The sequence below is a fragment of the Haemaphysalis longicornis genome, unplaced genomic scaffold (genome assembly GCF_048455015.1).
Source record: "Haemaphysalis longicornis isolate Haplotype H1 unplaced genomic scaffold, Haemaphysalis longicornis Haplotype H1 scaffold_12, whole genome shotgun sequence".
Classification (NCBI taxonomy): Eukaryota; Metazoa; Arthropoda; class Arachnida; order Ixodida; family Ixodidae; genus Haemaphysalis; species Haemaphysalis longicornis.
In genome coordinates this window covers 93,428,267-93,444,828 of record NW_027526225.1, presented here as the reverse complement: position 1 = coordinate 93,444,828, position 16,562 = coordinate 93,428,267, and the positions used below count along the sequence as shown (strand labels likewise).

The 16,562-nt window shown below is 47.4% G+C and overlaps 1 protein-coding gene across 1 annotated transcript; it reads left to right on the top strand.

The window, feature by feature from the left end:
* The first annotated feature begins 343 nt into the window (after window positions 1–343).
* On the top strand, window positions 344–15,196 carry LOC144162074 (QRFP-like peptide receptor). Its single transcript, XM_077692583.1, has 5 exons — window positions 344–831; window positions 3,438–3,561; window positions 7,255–7,457; window positions 11,725–11,836; window positions 14,192–15,196. Exons 1-5 carry the CDS (start codon window positions 392–394, stop codon window positions 14,528–14,530), a joined length of 1,218 nt encoding a protein of 405 aa, XP_077548709.1. The 5' UTR covers window positions 344–391; the 3' UTR covers window positions 14,531–15,196.
* The last annotated feature ends 1,366 nt before the right edge of the window (window positions 15,197–16,562 follow it).

Genomic DNA, 16,562 nt, shown 5'->3' with positions numbered 1-16,562 from the left:
TTAGCTTTATGAGAAACTTCAAGTGACGGGGTTTCCGTATTAGCATAACTTGCGGTCAGAGGGGGCCTACAAAACTGCAAATAGCTGCCTTTGTCGACGCGCAACTCTTCAAAGCAAACACGCGCAAAAAGCTCTGTATTGTTGAAAGTTATTGGAGTATAGTAGCCACAATAACCGAAAGACGTATACAGTAGGGCCCAAGAAAAATGGATAGTACAGCACAGTAGTGCTAACATATCACCATCCGCTAGTTCTAACGCTCTGGACACAAGCTTGAGCAATCTGCCCTCCCTTTTGCAGGAACTCTGTCAGCCATGACAGTGCTCACCAGGACCTTCAACTGAAAGAGTTGAACGAGCCTTCCAGAGGCTAACCGGAGCTACGCTAGCAAATGTCTCCGGGCGGAGGCAACCTGTCCATCGTGGCCGCGGGGGGCGTCGTGGATTCCCCGTCGGCGGCCGTTGGCGAGGAGGACAGTGACGTGCCCGAGGACTACGACTACGAGGAGTCGGTGTGGCACTTCGACCTCGCCGACCTTGTACCCACGGCGGCCGTGTACGGCGCCACGCTGCTGCTGGGCCTGGTGGGAAACCTGCTCATCGTGTACACGGTGGCCCGGTTTCCGCGCATGCGCTCTATATCCAACCTGTTCCTCGCCTCGCTGGCCTCGGCCGACCTGCTCATCGTGCTGCTCTGCGTGCCCGTCAAGTTCGGCCAGCTGTTTTCCTACACGTGGACGCTGGGCGAGGTGGGCTGCAAGTTCATTCTCTACGTCCAGCACGTGTCCATGATCTGCTCCGTGCTCAATCTCACCTTCCTCAGCATCGAAAGGTGAGCGCTTTTTCTTGGGGGAGCTAATATTTCAGCTCTGCTATCCATTGTTCTTCCCTGCCTTCCTCCCTCCCTTCCCTTCTATATACTTAAATACACCCTTCTCACGCGCACATAGGGTCATAATTGGACGTCTGCTTCAAAAAAACGGCTAGACTGAGAGGTTTTCATCGTGAATTTGTTTCTTCACTCACTTCCTCACTCCTTCAAAACCCTTATGAAGTACTCGTTGTATTCTTTAGAGGTTTTGTGCTTGAGGCGGGCAGAAAGTAGACTTCTATTTACTGACTGGCATTTCAAGGAACAGGATCACTTGTTGCAATAATCCCACAAAGCCACCTTATTGTCGGCTTCAGTCGTTCAAGTACCCGCAACAACTCTCACAGTTTGCAGTTTCCTTATTTTTCGTCCATTGGGATGAGGAAGGCAAAGAAAAGAAGCTGTACGAACAGCTCGACTTCCCCTGTCCCCCGTCAAACATGAAAGACGATGTGTGACACGTTCAACTTTATAGCAGGTTCAGCTTTATAGCAAACAAGAAACAGCACATATAAAAAAGAGAAAGCCATGACATTTTGCAATACAATAAAGTGCGCAACAGCCACGCGATTTGGTTCTTTTAGCACATTTAGTGACTGATAATGGCGAATACAAACATAAATATAGCGACATACCCTTACCAAGTACCATGGCTGTAATACTTAGAACGGACAAGTGTGACCATCCCGGTACAGACTGGCCAATGCGATTCGAAACTTAGTATAGGGAAACACAATGAACGCGATAGAGGGATGATAGGGAAATTCGGGTTCGGAGACCGAATTCAGACACGACAGGATAGGAGAAGCTGGAATTCTTCGGGAGAGTCATTCGACTGCACCGAACATAAATATACTGACGTGGACGAAGGACCTAGAAAAAAACCAAATAGGTCAACCGTCAATTTACGACAATTTCCCACAGGTAGGTCAATTTTACACCATTGTTACACCACTAGGTCAATTTTACACTCATTTGCACTGGTTGGTCAATTTTGCTCTAGCGAGCTTTAAAAAAATGCGCTATGCTCGAATAAGTGTGTTTGGTTCCTAATCGCGGCACCCGCGTTGTCTACAGACTGTAACAGAGGAAGACCTTGCAGCTCGTAAAAAGCAATCCGTCGGCGGCATTCATTTTCTTAAACACAAGTTTCCGGCACCTCTTAGCTTTTTTTTCTCCACTTATCTGGCATGCCCAGCAAGTCGTGATCTTAATCCTTTTGACCCTTGCTATGCATTCGGTACCCAAGCCGGCAGTTGAGGGACGCCTCAGTTTTTTCGCTTCTCAGCTCTCCATGCTTGCGACAACACATTGTGGTGCGTCCGTTGAGCGGGCACACGTGCCATCAAAGGGGTCGACAACGCCCAGACGGCAGCGTGCGTACGTATTTCTTCGGAAACTTGCTAGCGTCCCGCAACTATCACGTTAGAACTGGAAATAAAGTGAAAATGAAGTCAATCAAATTACCTTTTTCTCAGTATTTGCATTACGGACAACGCGCTGCCTGTGTCGATGCGCTAACCTGTGACTTTCAGTGTTTTGCAAGTTAGAAGGCTCTCAGGCTACGGCCGTGTAAGCAGAAGCGGTGCACAACTGGCTGAAACGACGGCCGAAGATGCTCCCCTAGTAATATAAAAAGTGTCGCCAAAATGTATTGCAGATTACCGTGCGAGGGGTTGTCCTGCGTAGACGAAGTAGTTTTACTCCAAGATTGCTTTGTTTAATTGAAAGTGTCTCCTCCACTCACTTTTTTTTAGGGGCGAAGCTCCTCTTGCTCGGGCCCTGTCCCGGCCGTAACGGCACATTGTACACGGCACATTGATAATGATTGTGGCAGGATCCCCCTAGGGATTGGCCAACCAAAGATTTGCCGAAGAGGTCAAAATGTTCAACGCGTTCGTTGCTACCCAACAAGGAGGAGAGGAAGAAGAAGAGACCCGCCGCGGTGGCTCAGTGGCTAAGGCGTTGCGCTCCTGAGCACAAGGTCGCGGGTTCGATTCCCGGCCGCGGCGGCCGCTTTTCTGATGGAGGCGAAAAACAAAAACGCCCGTGTGTACGAGATTTCGGCGCACGATAAAGATCCCCAGGTGGTCCAAATTAATCCGGAGCCCTCCACTACGGCGCGCCTCATCGCCCGCGTTGCGTCGGCGCGTTAAACCCTACAATCGATCGATCGAGGAAGAAGAAGAGGTGGTCGTTCGTCGCCTGCGAGCTGAAGACACGTACCGGGGATACGCGACACAATACGCTCTGCAGAAGGCGATGGCAAAATGTCACACCGAATTCGCCAACTTACCCAGGAGATTCTTATCGTTCCAAACAAGCCCTACATAATCCCCACAAACATCGACGTCGTCGACGGTCTTGTCAACGGAGCGCTGGAAAGCTTGACGTGTCGAGTCTTTATATGATGTGTGGGCGAATGTTACACGGTTTTACCGATAAGCTTTTTAGCTTCGCCCCTCTCATCATCAGTCACTTTGTGGCGATGGCGGGATTTTTTTTCGGTGTGTTTGTTGAAAACGTTGCGTTTTTCTCCAAAGACGTGCTCTCTCTCTGGGGCGCAGGTACTACGCAGTCATCCACCCGGTCCGCTCCCGCTACCTCTGCACTTTCAGCCAGGCCAGGAGAGTGATCATCTTTATCTGGCTGGCGGCCTTCCTCACTGCGCTGCCAATCATCTTCGTGCAGGTGAGTACAGCACAAAGCAACATTCCCGGATTAACTGCACGAATCACTGCGGGAACAGAGAATTCGCAATTTCCCTCTCCCTAATCACAACCCAGAGAATCACAATTTCCTTCTCCCTAAAATGCGTAGCAATTATGGAAAACTAACTCTTAAATTTACAGGTGTATCCGCCTGGAACAACATACCACTTGAAATAAAGTTATGTCCCACCATTCCATTCGTTTCGCAAACTCTTTAAAGAGTACCTAATCATAAAATGTGTTGTTTGCTAAACTCTACCATCGTGCCATGCTTCTAATTTATACTATGTTAGTATTTCTTTTACTCAATATACCACGTGCTGTTACACAGAAATTTTCTTGCCTTGTTGTTATGAAATTTTACCCATTCTTTGTTTAATTCGTGCAAAGTGTTTTCACTACTTGCTGCGTTTTTATTACACTAGACTTATTCTCTAACGGAGGTCCCCCCGACAGTTTTCTAACTTTGGGACCTTCTCTGTACTGTAACATTTTATTCATGTAAATGCATACATTCCTGAAATAAAGTTTGATTGATTTGATTGATTGATTGAACTAACCTGTTCACCAGGATGTAGTATTTCTTCAATTTTATTAGCGTAGCTAGTCCCTCCGGATTCCAATTGTTGTGTGCAAAAGAAGTGTGAAGCGTCTCTATGATTGAGGAACAATAGCCATTTGATCACGTGTCCCTAAATATACGTGACCGGCAAACCCGGGAACTAGGTAACATTACCGGCACTGCAAATTTTTGTGCCCAAGAAGAACGAGTATACACACTCACAAAACGGTTGCTGGATTACTAATAACCGCAAGCATTTTAATGAGTTACTGCACTCCATTAGACCACAAATGATTTTGCTAATTGCATGCAGCAAGATTAGCCTTAATTACCACTTGTAAACAATGCGACAATGTAAAAGTGGTTTTAGCGGAATATTAAACCAAATAAGCCAAATCGCATTCCGACCAGCGATACTCATAATTGATGTGTTAGTCGACAAAGAAAGAAAGAAATAAAAGAAAGAAAGGAGGAAGGGTTGCTTCACTAATTAGGATTTATGAGATCTGCATTGATCGACGACCAGACAATTTTAGTCAAGCACAAACCTTATATTTAATTAACACGGATTGTAGAGAGAAGAAAGCAGAGCCGGCCACTGAACTAATCGAATAAATTAGAACACAGTGCCTATACTTTAGATATTTAATTATCGTCGCATTAGGAAATAGCTGATGTCCGCACCAGCCGTGTTTTCTGCGAGCGCTCTGAAGCAAACTAAGGGGAATTAAAAATGGAAATGCGGCGAGAACCGGCGGGGACTGCGGCGAGAACTGGCCGGTGCGGCAACAACGTACGACCCTTGGGCTGGACAAGAGATTGTATACAGAAGTTAGCCGTCTTTTGTCTAGCTTCCGGAGAGCGCCGTGCCATGTTGTTAGAATGACCACAGGAGGCGGGTGAATTTAATAAACGGAACGTGGAGGTGAAGAACGATATGGAAAGTGAGAAATTTGGCATACGGGAAACAATTATACAACTGGAGCGAGCTTCTTATAGTAATTCTCGAAAACGGGAATGTGGAGTAGTCGGCAGTGACTTTTAACTCTACATTTGGGGATTTGCTGACGAGGCGAACACCCGTCCTCGCCTGTTTCTTCACTTGCTGTGCCTGCGCTCTATTTATAGCTACTTGTTTTTTTCTGAAAACCTGCGGCGCCGTAAGGAATTTTTGCAGGGAGGGGGGTTAGAAAACTAGAGTAGTAAAAGGGCATAAACAATACATTTGGCAGGCATAAACAGAAATCAGGTCACGTCGCGAATGAGCACACTAAACGCTGCATTATGTCTACATACAACAATGCAATTCGGCAAATTATTCCCACCTGGACTAATATATAGGAAAAAGGAGCACTGAAAAACATTTGAATGACAGCTAAATTCATGAAATTTGAAACTGTAGTCGCAGCGCGCCGATACAAAGTATGGTGAGTGAAGGTACAAGCTCTTAAAGTTTTTAGTTTTTTTTATATATATATACGACAAATCAGTTCGAGTCTGTTGCGCAGGCGCATTCTTTTTAACTTCTACCATCCGAAAGACTCTTTCATAGCCGAAACACTTTGGTGAAATCGATAATCATAGGCGACGAAACGGGCCACTCGGGTCGGTACGCGTTCAATGGCATCCAATAGGGTAACGATATGCGGATCCCAAAGCGCGCAGGCGTACCGCAGAATAGGTCACACGTGGGAAACATATCAGAGCGCTTTTACGTTTGATGGCGCTTTTTGGAAATTTCGCCTGAGAAAATCAATTCTTTATTGTTGCTTTGCATATTAGAAATTAAGCACGTTTCTTCAAACCTAAATTGTCTGTAAAATGCACACCAAGGTGCTTCAAAAATCTGGAACTTTATCGATAGGAACTGAAGCACAAAATAACAGTCCATTTGCACCTAAAGTAGACATATTTACACTAGGAGATATTCAATGACATGTGACACTTCTCGCATCAACTTTGAACACTATACAAATCATGCCGCAGGGAAGCATTATCATGCATAACTCTTTGACCATATCATTGACAGAAAACAGAAATAAGAAAGGCCCTAATACGGAGCCCTCAGGTCCTTCTTATGTAACGGCAACACGGTCTAATTTAGACACATTTATTATGAGATTTATTATGACCTTGACGAAAGAAAAGAAGTGATTCAAGTAATTGCGATTGTGTGTTTTCTAGGACATGACAGTTAGTGCAAAAGAAATCTATAAACATGCCGTCAACATGTGTGCCAAGGTCAAAACTCCGAAATAAGTCCCGGTTGAACCACAGTAACTGCGTTGTACAGAGAAAACCGGACTAAAAGCAATGTTGAGCTTGCGTGAAGTAGTCGTTTTCTACGTGCTTTTCAATAGCGCGCTAAATGATGTGTTCTAAAGGGTTCCAACATACGCTTGGGAGCGAGATTGCCTGTAGTCACGACCAACGCTCTTTGTTCCAGTTTAGTGAATCGGTGCTATGTGTGCAATTTTCCATTTTATCAAGCCTATCTTATCAATACGGTAGGGGGGCCACTGCTTCAGTGCTGAATTCATGTCGCTTTAGGAAAAAGAGTTAGGAGTTTTACGAATGCGATATACAATGACGTTACAAGGTTCTCAAGTTTTTATTTATATAAGCAGCGTCGGTTTCTTCTAAACACTGGTCTTAAATTAGGCACTGCATTGTTGTACGCGTAGCACTGTTGTAAAGTGTAGCACTTGTTGCCTAGGCCGGCGGTGGGGTCAGGACACGTGACTTTAAGCTTAATCATTATTGTAAGTAGTCATTATTAGTATCTCACCCGCAACTGACCGTCTCATATTTCAATGCACGAAACCATGATTCTTGTACTTCGTTTCAACACTTAGGATAAACAACTCTTTCCGAGAACGTCTTACGTGTCGTGCCACCCGGACTCGGCCTCATCTCCCACAGATACCTTATGGTGTAGATGCCCGGGAATGAAAGTTTTTGGTTCCCTTTAAAGCAGCTGTACTTTCTGACAGGCTTCGTAGAATGACAGACCTTTTGTTGTAATACATAAAATGTGAATCTGCACATTGTGATGTCCGTTTCAATATGAAAATTGTGAATGGTAGGTTTGTCGATGCTCTTCCTGTCCAGGTGCATGTGGAGATGGGCCTGAGGCGGCGCGCGTACTGGTGCATGCGCGACGAGGCGAGCCCCGGCGCGTGGCGCTCCTTCGAGATCTACATGCTCATCCTGGTGCTCTGCATACCGGCCGTCGTCATGCTCTACGCGTACGCAAAGATCTGCGCCCAGCTGTGGATGGTCGTGCGTGAGAGGGCACACCTAACCTCCGGCTCGTGAGTAGAGAGTATATTGAATACAAAGGGAGGGGGATGATGAAACGGAGGGTGGGTGCAAGTAGGTACTTGTCTGTAGGCTCCAGTGTGATGGTGACAGACAGGTGTGAGTTTTCCGGCAGCGCGATATCATCTCTGCGTAGCTGCTCAATTGATGGTGGTTGGTCCAATGTGGGCGGCGATTTACTGTTGTTGGCAAGGGCCCGGAGTCGAGATTGCGAGAAACAACGTTGTCCGATTCATTTCTGCGGTGCCGGCAGGATTTTCGACAGTGATTGAGGATGCGTACATGGAGTTTCATACGATTATGTCGTAGAGCTAAATCTGTCGCCGTATTCGCGTGCCGTCGGGGGCGTAATCATAGCCGCTACAAATTTTCGTCGCCTGCAAATAGAGTCACTTTTTTGTTCGTCTTGCATAAAGCTTCTCATTGATACTGAAGAATCAATGCTTTAAAACTTCGCATAGCTATTGATACAGTAAAAGCTCGTTAATTCTTACTCGAAGGGGGCCATAAAATTGTTCGATTTTAGCGGATTTCTGATTGGCAGGCACGCGCTAGAATGAATGAAAATCGCGCCACACTGCGCGGGCAGAACAGAAGAAAGCCTCCTCTGGACTCGTTATCGTGAATTAGGCGCTACTACACGTTTGTGGCAGGTGATTGCGTAAATAACGTTTCGTAAATAATAATGGATCCGCTGGAGCACTGGCGCCAGTGGCGAGGTGACATCTGGAAAAGACAAATAAGCAGTTGCAGGAGCGCTAGAGCGCGCGCGCGACGCTGTTGTTTTTTCTGTTTCGTTGTTTTGCATCTCTAGTAAATTTGGTTTGAATTGGATTTACAACACATTGTAATCACTCTGAACCGACTTCGTCTGCGAGGAGCGATGGAAACCAGGGGCTCATAGTACGAATTAATCACTTTGGATACCGATGGGTTAGAATTATAGGGAGTTTTCCCCCATTGAAATTACAGGGCTGTGCCGATACCGGGGCGTAAGGTCGAATTAAACAGAAGTTCAAATTAACTGAGTTCGAATTAACGAGCTTTTACTGTATAACAACGCGGCTCGGCTATACAGTAGAGCCTGATTTTCCTCTACGATGATGGGGGACTTCGAGTCCGCATGAATAAGGGAACAACACATTTTCCGACTGCAATGGGAGCCTTTAACGCAAAAATAGGTGCAAGCAGAGTAGAAAAAAAAATCAGTGCGAAATTTCGGAATAGGAACTCGTAACAGTCGAGGAGATACACTGGTTGGATTTTCGGAGAAAGATTGGCTGCGGCTAATGAACATAGTCTCACGCAAAAGAAGATTAGAAAATGGACATGAAAAATTGCGAAATGGGTGAGAAAAAAAAACGAAGTTGATTTTATTTTAGGTGAAAACCCAAGAATTGTGCTGAGCGGGGAGGTTCTAGGTATGATTCAGTGCAGCGATCATCAGATGGTCAGGTGCATAGTATGGCTGAATCTTAAAAGAGGGAGAGGAAAACTAGCGAAACGTAAGAAATTCACCATGGAGTCAGATTCAGGACGCAGAAATTGAACGAAACTCTTCAGAAAATAATAACACTTTCAGAAAATAAGAACGAGGGCAATGTTCACACTTGAAATGCCAACCTTAAAACAGCAATTATAGAATCACAAGAGCTATTGTAGAAGCAGCATGCAGGAAATAATCTGGAAAACGAACTAAGTAAACGAAGGAACTTATTGCGTTACGTAAGCACATGAAGTGGTCGAGTACGGCGGATCAAATAGAATTATCGGAGCTGTCAAATCTGATTAACACGAGTAAAACAGATGACATTAGTGCGTAAAGATGGCAGTCATCGAGGAAACGCTTGAAATAGAATAAAGCTTGAAGTTAACATACAGGAAGTTGGTTATTGGCAGAGACAGAATGTACGTATTGAGATGAACATGGTAACATTGCAAACAATATAGACCACATAATAAAAAGAGCGGAGCGATTCAACACCAGGCTATACACCAGCGATGTTAGACAAGGGGAAATTACTGAGCCTACAAGCCTAGCTAGCGATGTTCCGCAAATGACCAAACAATAAGTATAAAATGCTCTTAAAGCCATGAAAAGAGGAAAAGCTGCAAGCAACGACACCATTACTGTCGACCTTTTAAAGTATGGTAGAGATATAATTACAGAAAAGCTTAGTAAACTATTCTCAGGTTGCTTAAGTTTTAAAGGTACCCATTGCCTGGGAAAACGCTTACCTTGGTTTAGTCCATAAGAAGGAAGATACCAAAGACCTCAAGAGTTAGAGGTCCATCAGCTGACTGGTGGTTTATAAAAGTTTTTTTACAAGGTAATTGTTAACAGCATAAACGGCAACCTAGATTTCCAAAAAAAACAGGGAACACGCTGTGTATTCAAAATGATACCTTACAATGGAACACATACATGTCGTTAACCAAGAAACAAAAAAAGTGCTCAGAGTATAATAGCTGCTTCAAATGACATTTATATACTATGAAAAACCGTTTGTTTTTAACAACACCGCCGCAGAGATGGACGCCTTAAAGTACCAAAGGATAGAGGAGACCTATCTAAGACTCCTAGACGATGAGGGATGCACGGGTAGGATATTCCTTCACAAGGAAAGCGAAAAGTTTCCGATCCCAAAGGTAGTGCGACAAATTGATCACAGCTTGTTTGGAGAGAATATTCAAGAAGCTTGACTACGGAAACTCAGGATTACGGGTACACAGGGTTTACTTGAGCCTCTCGAGGTTTGCAGACGACATAGTCTTGCTCAGTTAATTTGCAGAACACCTCCAATAAATTATTGAAAAACTACAATAAGAAATCGTCGCCGCGGGGCTAAAGATAAAAATGAATAAATCTAAAGTATTCATAAATCAACCTGCTGAACGCGTAATTTTTAGCATAAGTAACGAAACACTGGCACAGTTTGAAGAATATGACTTCTTGGGCAAGTGGTCCGTGTGATGCCAACCGAGAAAAAGAAATCCGGCGCAAAATAGGAATGGGTTGGGGTGCACTCGGCAAGCACTCGTGACTAATGAAAAGAAAGCTACCCCAATCCTTAAAAACAAACGTATTCAATCAATGCATCCTATTTGTGATTACATACGGAGAGAAAACTCCGTTCCTTATTAAACAACAAGAAAGCAAACCTAAATCTGCCCATTGTGCCATGGAGCGAATAATAATAAGAGTAACACTTAGGGACTAAAAACGAGCAACTTGGGTTAGGGAGCAAACTCAAATAGAGGATATTGCTTGTATTCACTCGCTATGCGCGCATGCAGGACACCATGCCAGTGCGCCGTCACTGGTTACGGCGGGCTCCGCGGGATGGCGGTACTTGTCCGTGCTAAGCACATGATGTGGGTTGGACATTCCAAACTCTACCCCACCGAACGCAAAGTAATGCCTCGACTCCAATGTTAGTACGATCAATAACATAGTTGTTGACACCACCGTTGAGACTCGGGTTGAAACGGAGCAGACGACGCACGCCGGTGTTTTTATTTCTTCGGCGTGCGGGCGCAATGGCCCAAGCAGCCGTCGCGCGTCGGCCATGTCTGGGGCCGTTTCCAGTGTGGCCAAGCGAAGAAATTGACAACTAAACTTTTCAACGAATGCCACCTATAGTTCAATAAGAAACAGAAACGGCCTTGACTTGCGCTGGTCATGTAGTACGACGAACAGAACATCAGTTGATTAGATGTTCTGAATTGATTAAATTCTGACTAGAATAGATTAGATTAGAATCTCAACAGAATAGATTTTGTGAGGCGAGACTAAAAGACGGGAGAGGTCCTCACCTCGATAGAGAGACGAAATAAAAAATTTAGAGGCAAAAAATGGACTTGGGCAGCGCAGGACAGACCCTGGTGTAGGTTAGTGGGTGAGATCTTTGTCCTGCAGTGGACCTAAATGAGGTATTTTTATTGTAGTTGGTGGTGGTGGTGGTGGTGGCATCCGGATTACAGGGTGCCATTGGTGAATAGCGTGGCGGGGACTACTCCGGATACGGCACTCAGAGTTCGGGCATGATTGCGGGGCCACCAGGATGCCACCGCGGAACGCTAGTGTGGCATGGGATTTAACACCACTGGTGGTATTTCGAGGTGTGCTGGTGCTTGATAGACCAGTCGAACAGTAGTTGATGTGCACTGAGTAATCAATTGCCAATATACAAGTGGGTTCGTTTTGCCCGTACCGCCACCGCCAGGAGTATGTTTGAGTTTCTCGGTTTTCTTCCTCAGGGCCTGTACAGAAATGCTGGAAAAGACGCCGGGCAAGCAGGGTTTCAGTGCCAATGGCGAAAAAAGGTTCCTCGGCAAGCCGTCGAGAGCCGACGAGGACACCGTGAAACAGGTAGGCCCTTACAACCTGTCAATCTTCTACACACACAAGAAGCATAAAAATGAGGGCGGGCAGACCTGATGATGAGTGTGGTCTGACCAGAAAAAATAATTGAGGTTTACTAATTATAAACATAGTTATCACCAGCGAAAGCTAAGACTATGCACGCAGTGTTTCGTGAGAGAGAGAGAAAAAGTGAGAGATAGAGAATAAATATATATAAATAAATAAATAAATAAATAAAGTCCGGGATGCTTTGACTTCGGCTGCCTGTCCGTGCTCTGGCCACCCTGGACGCGTCTTGGTTGGCCAGGGAATCCCAGCAGTGCTCGATAGGAGGGGGGGGGGGGGGGTTGGGAGTGGGGGCAAGTCCGGAGTACGTTGGCACTCCCATAATATATAGTAGAGGGTGCTAGGCCGGGGATGGCAAGCACAGAGGGAAGGTTGATGGGTGGGGAAGATGAGGTGGAGGCGGGTGGGATGTGGGTGGGTATTCGCGTGGAGCTGCCACCAAGTTGTACTGTCCGCTCGAAAGAGGCGCCAGTGTGGCGGTGGGAGGCTGCGGCGAGTTTGCCTGCAATGGGCGAGAATCTCTGTGTAGCTTTTGAGTGGGTGGGGTTGATCTTGTGGGGGTAGACATTGGCCACCATTAATAATAGCTCGGTGAACCAAATCGGGAACCGCTTTATTGCCGGGGGTGGCGGCGTGTCCAGGATCTCCCACGATGCTGATATCAGAGCCTGTCGAGCAGTTTCTGAGGATGAGTAGGAGTGATAAAGAAATACGGCCAATCTGGTATTTACGCAGGCTGTCTGCAAAGCGATGAGGATAGTAACTGGTTCAGAGCAGGAAGTGGTGGCCAGGGCAATGGCAATTTCTTCAGCGACATCGACTGAGGTTGTGGTAGTAGTGGAGGAATTGATGCATCGGCCAGTATGCGTAACTGCACAGGCTACGTGCCCGTCGCTCCCAGGGTAAGGAGTAGCATCTGTGTTTAAGGGGTGTGGAGTCGCTCCCGTATCGCGCAGTAAGGGCTCGAGCATGAGCAGCCCGGCGGCCGATGTGGTAGTTGGCACTCATATTGCGTGGGATTGCGGCCACCCGGATGCATTCTCGCAGGGCTAGAGGTATTCATTTTTTATTCCCTCACGGGAATCCGTCAATGCGCCAATGCTGTAAGTACCTGTCGACCTGTGGGAGTCAATTGTAAGTGCCGTGGTTGAGCTGAACTGTGGGCTTCTTGCAGCTATTCCCACGTGTTCAGAACTCCCAAAGCCAGGAGGTTTTGGGTCGCGGTGGAAGGGGGGGGGGGGGCAAGTGCAGTTTTCTACGCTTGGCGAATCATGATGCTAGGGTTCCGTAGGTGATGGGGTTCTGCACGTATGGGGTTCTGAGGGTAATACGGCTAATGAGCAAAACTTCCACTATTTGTAAGGTGTCTTGTAAGGCATCGACGGCATTGGGAGATGCGTTGCATAAGGTGCATCAGTTGAGAAGGGTTTTATGTTGCGGGGAAATTCGGCCCAGCCCAGAGCCATTTTTGGGTGCTGTAACACCCAACAGCCGCAAGCGAGGGACGTTGGAGACTGCATGCCCGGCAATGGTCAGCTGAGGTTCAGGTATACCTAGAGCAGATTTGCGAGAAGGCGGGGGGTGAAGCTTCAGCAAAGGCGATTTTTCGGGTGTGCACAGGGGGCATCGTGCCTGGAGTTAGGGAAGGGTAACAGTACCCGCTTGCTGCAAGGCATCTTGCTGCTCTCCAATGAAGCCCACAGGCGCCCATAAGGAAAAATCATCCACGTGTAGTGCGTGTTTAATGTGGGGAATGGGCTGCAATTTTGGTTGGGAGGCCCTTCATGGTGATGTTGAATAATAGTGGCGAGATGACCGAGCCTTGCGGAGTACCTTGCGCTTGAAGCGTGAAAGCGGACGATCGAAGATATCCAAGACCAATTGTTGCAGTGAGGATTGATCAGAAAGCCCTGACATAGCCATACATACGCTCTCCGCATCCGAGAGATGTGGCTCCTGCAAGCATTGCCGAGTGTGAAGCGTTATCGAAAGCACCCTTGATGTCTAACGAGGTATGCAGTGCTGGTGGCATGACGTGAGGCGATCAACAATGTCCGACTTAAGTTGGATGAAAATGTCTTGCGTGGACAGATAGGGTCGAAACCCAAAAATGGTCATTCGGAACAGATCATTATCCTATGTGGGTTACCAAGCGGTTATGCACTAAATTTTCGCAGTTTCCCAGCACACTATCTCAGTGAGATGGGGCAGAGATTTCCTGGAGTAAATGGTTTCTGTGGCTTGAGGATAAGAGTAATATCTGCGTGATTGATTGACGATTACATCTCAACGCAGGTCATCAAGATGTTGATACTGGTGGTGTCACTGTTCATCATCTGCTGGGCGCCCATCTTGGTGCTGAACGTACTTACGGCGTTCGGAGGAGTGTCGGCGCTCAACTACTCGTACCTCAAGCCCCTGCGCACCACCTTCCATTTGCTGTCGTACCTCAACAGCTGCGTGAACCCTCTCGTGTACGGCTTCATGTCGCGCTCCTTCCGCGGCTCCTTCCGAGACGCCCTGCTCGGGTGCCTCAGGCAGCGCGGAGGTCCCCAGAGGGGGGCCACAATGCGGCTCAGCCGCACCCGCACCACCAGCCTCAGCATCGGGCGGTCGGCCACATACGTCACGTGACGCCAGCCCCCCCAGCCGGGCATCCGCTGCATCCGCTGGTCGAACTGCGGAGGCCCCCCGGCACCCGGCAACAACATCGTCGCCCCCGGCGTCCACAACGGATAACTCATTGAATGGACGCACCACTCTTAAGCTGGACCAATTGGGACCCAGCGCTACATCTAGCCCAGATCACGTGTTCGGTGTTTTCCGAGGTGTCCTTTGTGCGACTCCTGCATTTTCGTATGATAATGGCGCGCCGGAAATTCAACCAGACGCCGGCACGTGAGGACTGCCGATGGTGCTTCAAAGGAGGATCTTCGAAGCATCTTCACCCCACTGAAAGCAATGCGTGTTGAGTGATTTTACCAATCATACATGGATACCAGACCGTCAAGAAAGGGAGAGCGTTCATATATCGTCTGCGACTCGAACTTGCGAATAATTTCACCTGACTCGATTAAGCAATGAAGCCGTGCTGGCAGAACGTTCCACTCATTGACCCTTGCAAGCTGTTAAAGTTCAAAGGTCACACATTTCCGTGTATAAACGAGGACTGGTAAGTACTTACATGACTCTGTGTGAAAGCCCAGTGGCATGTGGTGTCCGTATACAGGACTTCGAGATACGTTCACCACGATAGCGGACACTAGGAGACGAAGAAGAACGCACTCCTTTGAGCCTCTGTGCCCCAATAAAAAGTTTTTTTAATGATTCTGAATAACCTCTGTTCTTATAATGCGTTCCAACCCAAAGGTCAAAACAGGCTGCTAAGTGAAAAATATAATAATTTCTTCGATCCGGTCGCTCGGTGTCATCTATAATATTAACGAGCTATCACCCAAAAACTTAGAGGAAAAATGAAAATGGTTGGAATGTAGTAAAAGCTGAGGCTTCTTGTGAGCCACACCGAAATGTAAATGTTTCGGTATAACTGCTGCCAATTCTGCTCTATTGCAATATAATTTAGAAGCCCTGCCATTGTCGGCATCGTTATGGTACGCCAGCGTGTGAGCATTAGCGTTTTGGCTGCCGGCAATGTCCTAAACTTTACAAACGCTGCGCACGAGTTGTGCGGAAGAGAGGTTAACACGCGTCGGATTTCGACCTCCAAGCATTTAAACAAACTGAATTTTGCAGCATACATTTTTCACTGCAGCTATAAATAGGAAACCATGCGGCGTTGTAAGGGATCCAGGCGCCAGCGACGTGGAATGTGTCGAACGCAGAGGGAGTGGCGCGGTTCGGGGAAGTGGGAATGAATGACGTTATGGCAGCCAGCTCGTTAAGAGCAAGCGGCCTCTGGGTCACGCCGCTCGCGTGAGGACACATTGTCTGGGGCCGCAGCCGCATCGTCGCGTTGTTTTGGCCGGAGTGAATGGTGCAGCCATGGGAAAACATTGGTAGCCTGGCGACTCAAATGGTATTCTGAGGGCTTGGCGGCAGCTGGGTCTAGGCCCACCTCGTTTTCGTTTAGCAGGTTTTAAAACCATTCGGTCCGTCGAGCGGCTGGAGACGGGGGAGCTTGGCGCTGTCAACTGTGGTTAGACAGTCACCGATTTATGGCGATAACTTTTGTTGGCCCGTCCACCCGCGGTGTGAAGGCGTGCGAGGGGTTCGTGCATCGGTCCGGAATGGACGCGGGAAAATGCGACGCCTGCGGTGGCCACCGTGCCCTGTTAACCCTACGGGCTGTTTCCTACCCACGATTCAATTAACGGGGCATCGCCTGTCAACGGCGGAGAATCTTGGGGAAGCGCCCGGTCGTTAAGACGGATGGTTATGGGTTCCAGCTGGCGTGGAGTGGCTGTCCGGTTTTGGACGAGAATCGTGAGAACAGGCGATGCAGACCGCGTTCGTAGTGGCTTGTCCCTGGCGCTCGCATGTATTTCCGCGGGTTTCCGAATGTTTGTTGTAGCTGTTTCATTTGCTTTTGATATTTTCCTTTTTGGTTGGTGAGAGAGGGTGACCAATGCTTCAGAGTTAAGGGGGGCGTCACCCACCGCAATTTAAACCCGGATGTGGTAACCCGACCAATCAGATCGCCAGGGGA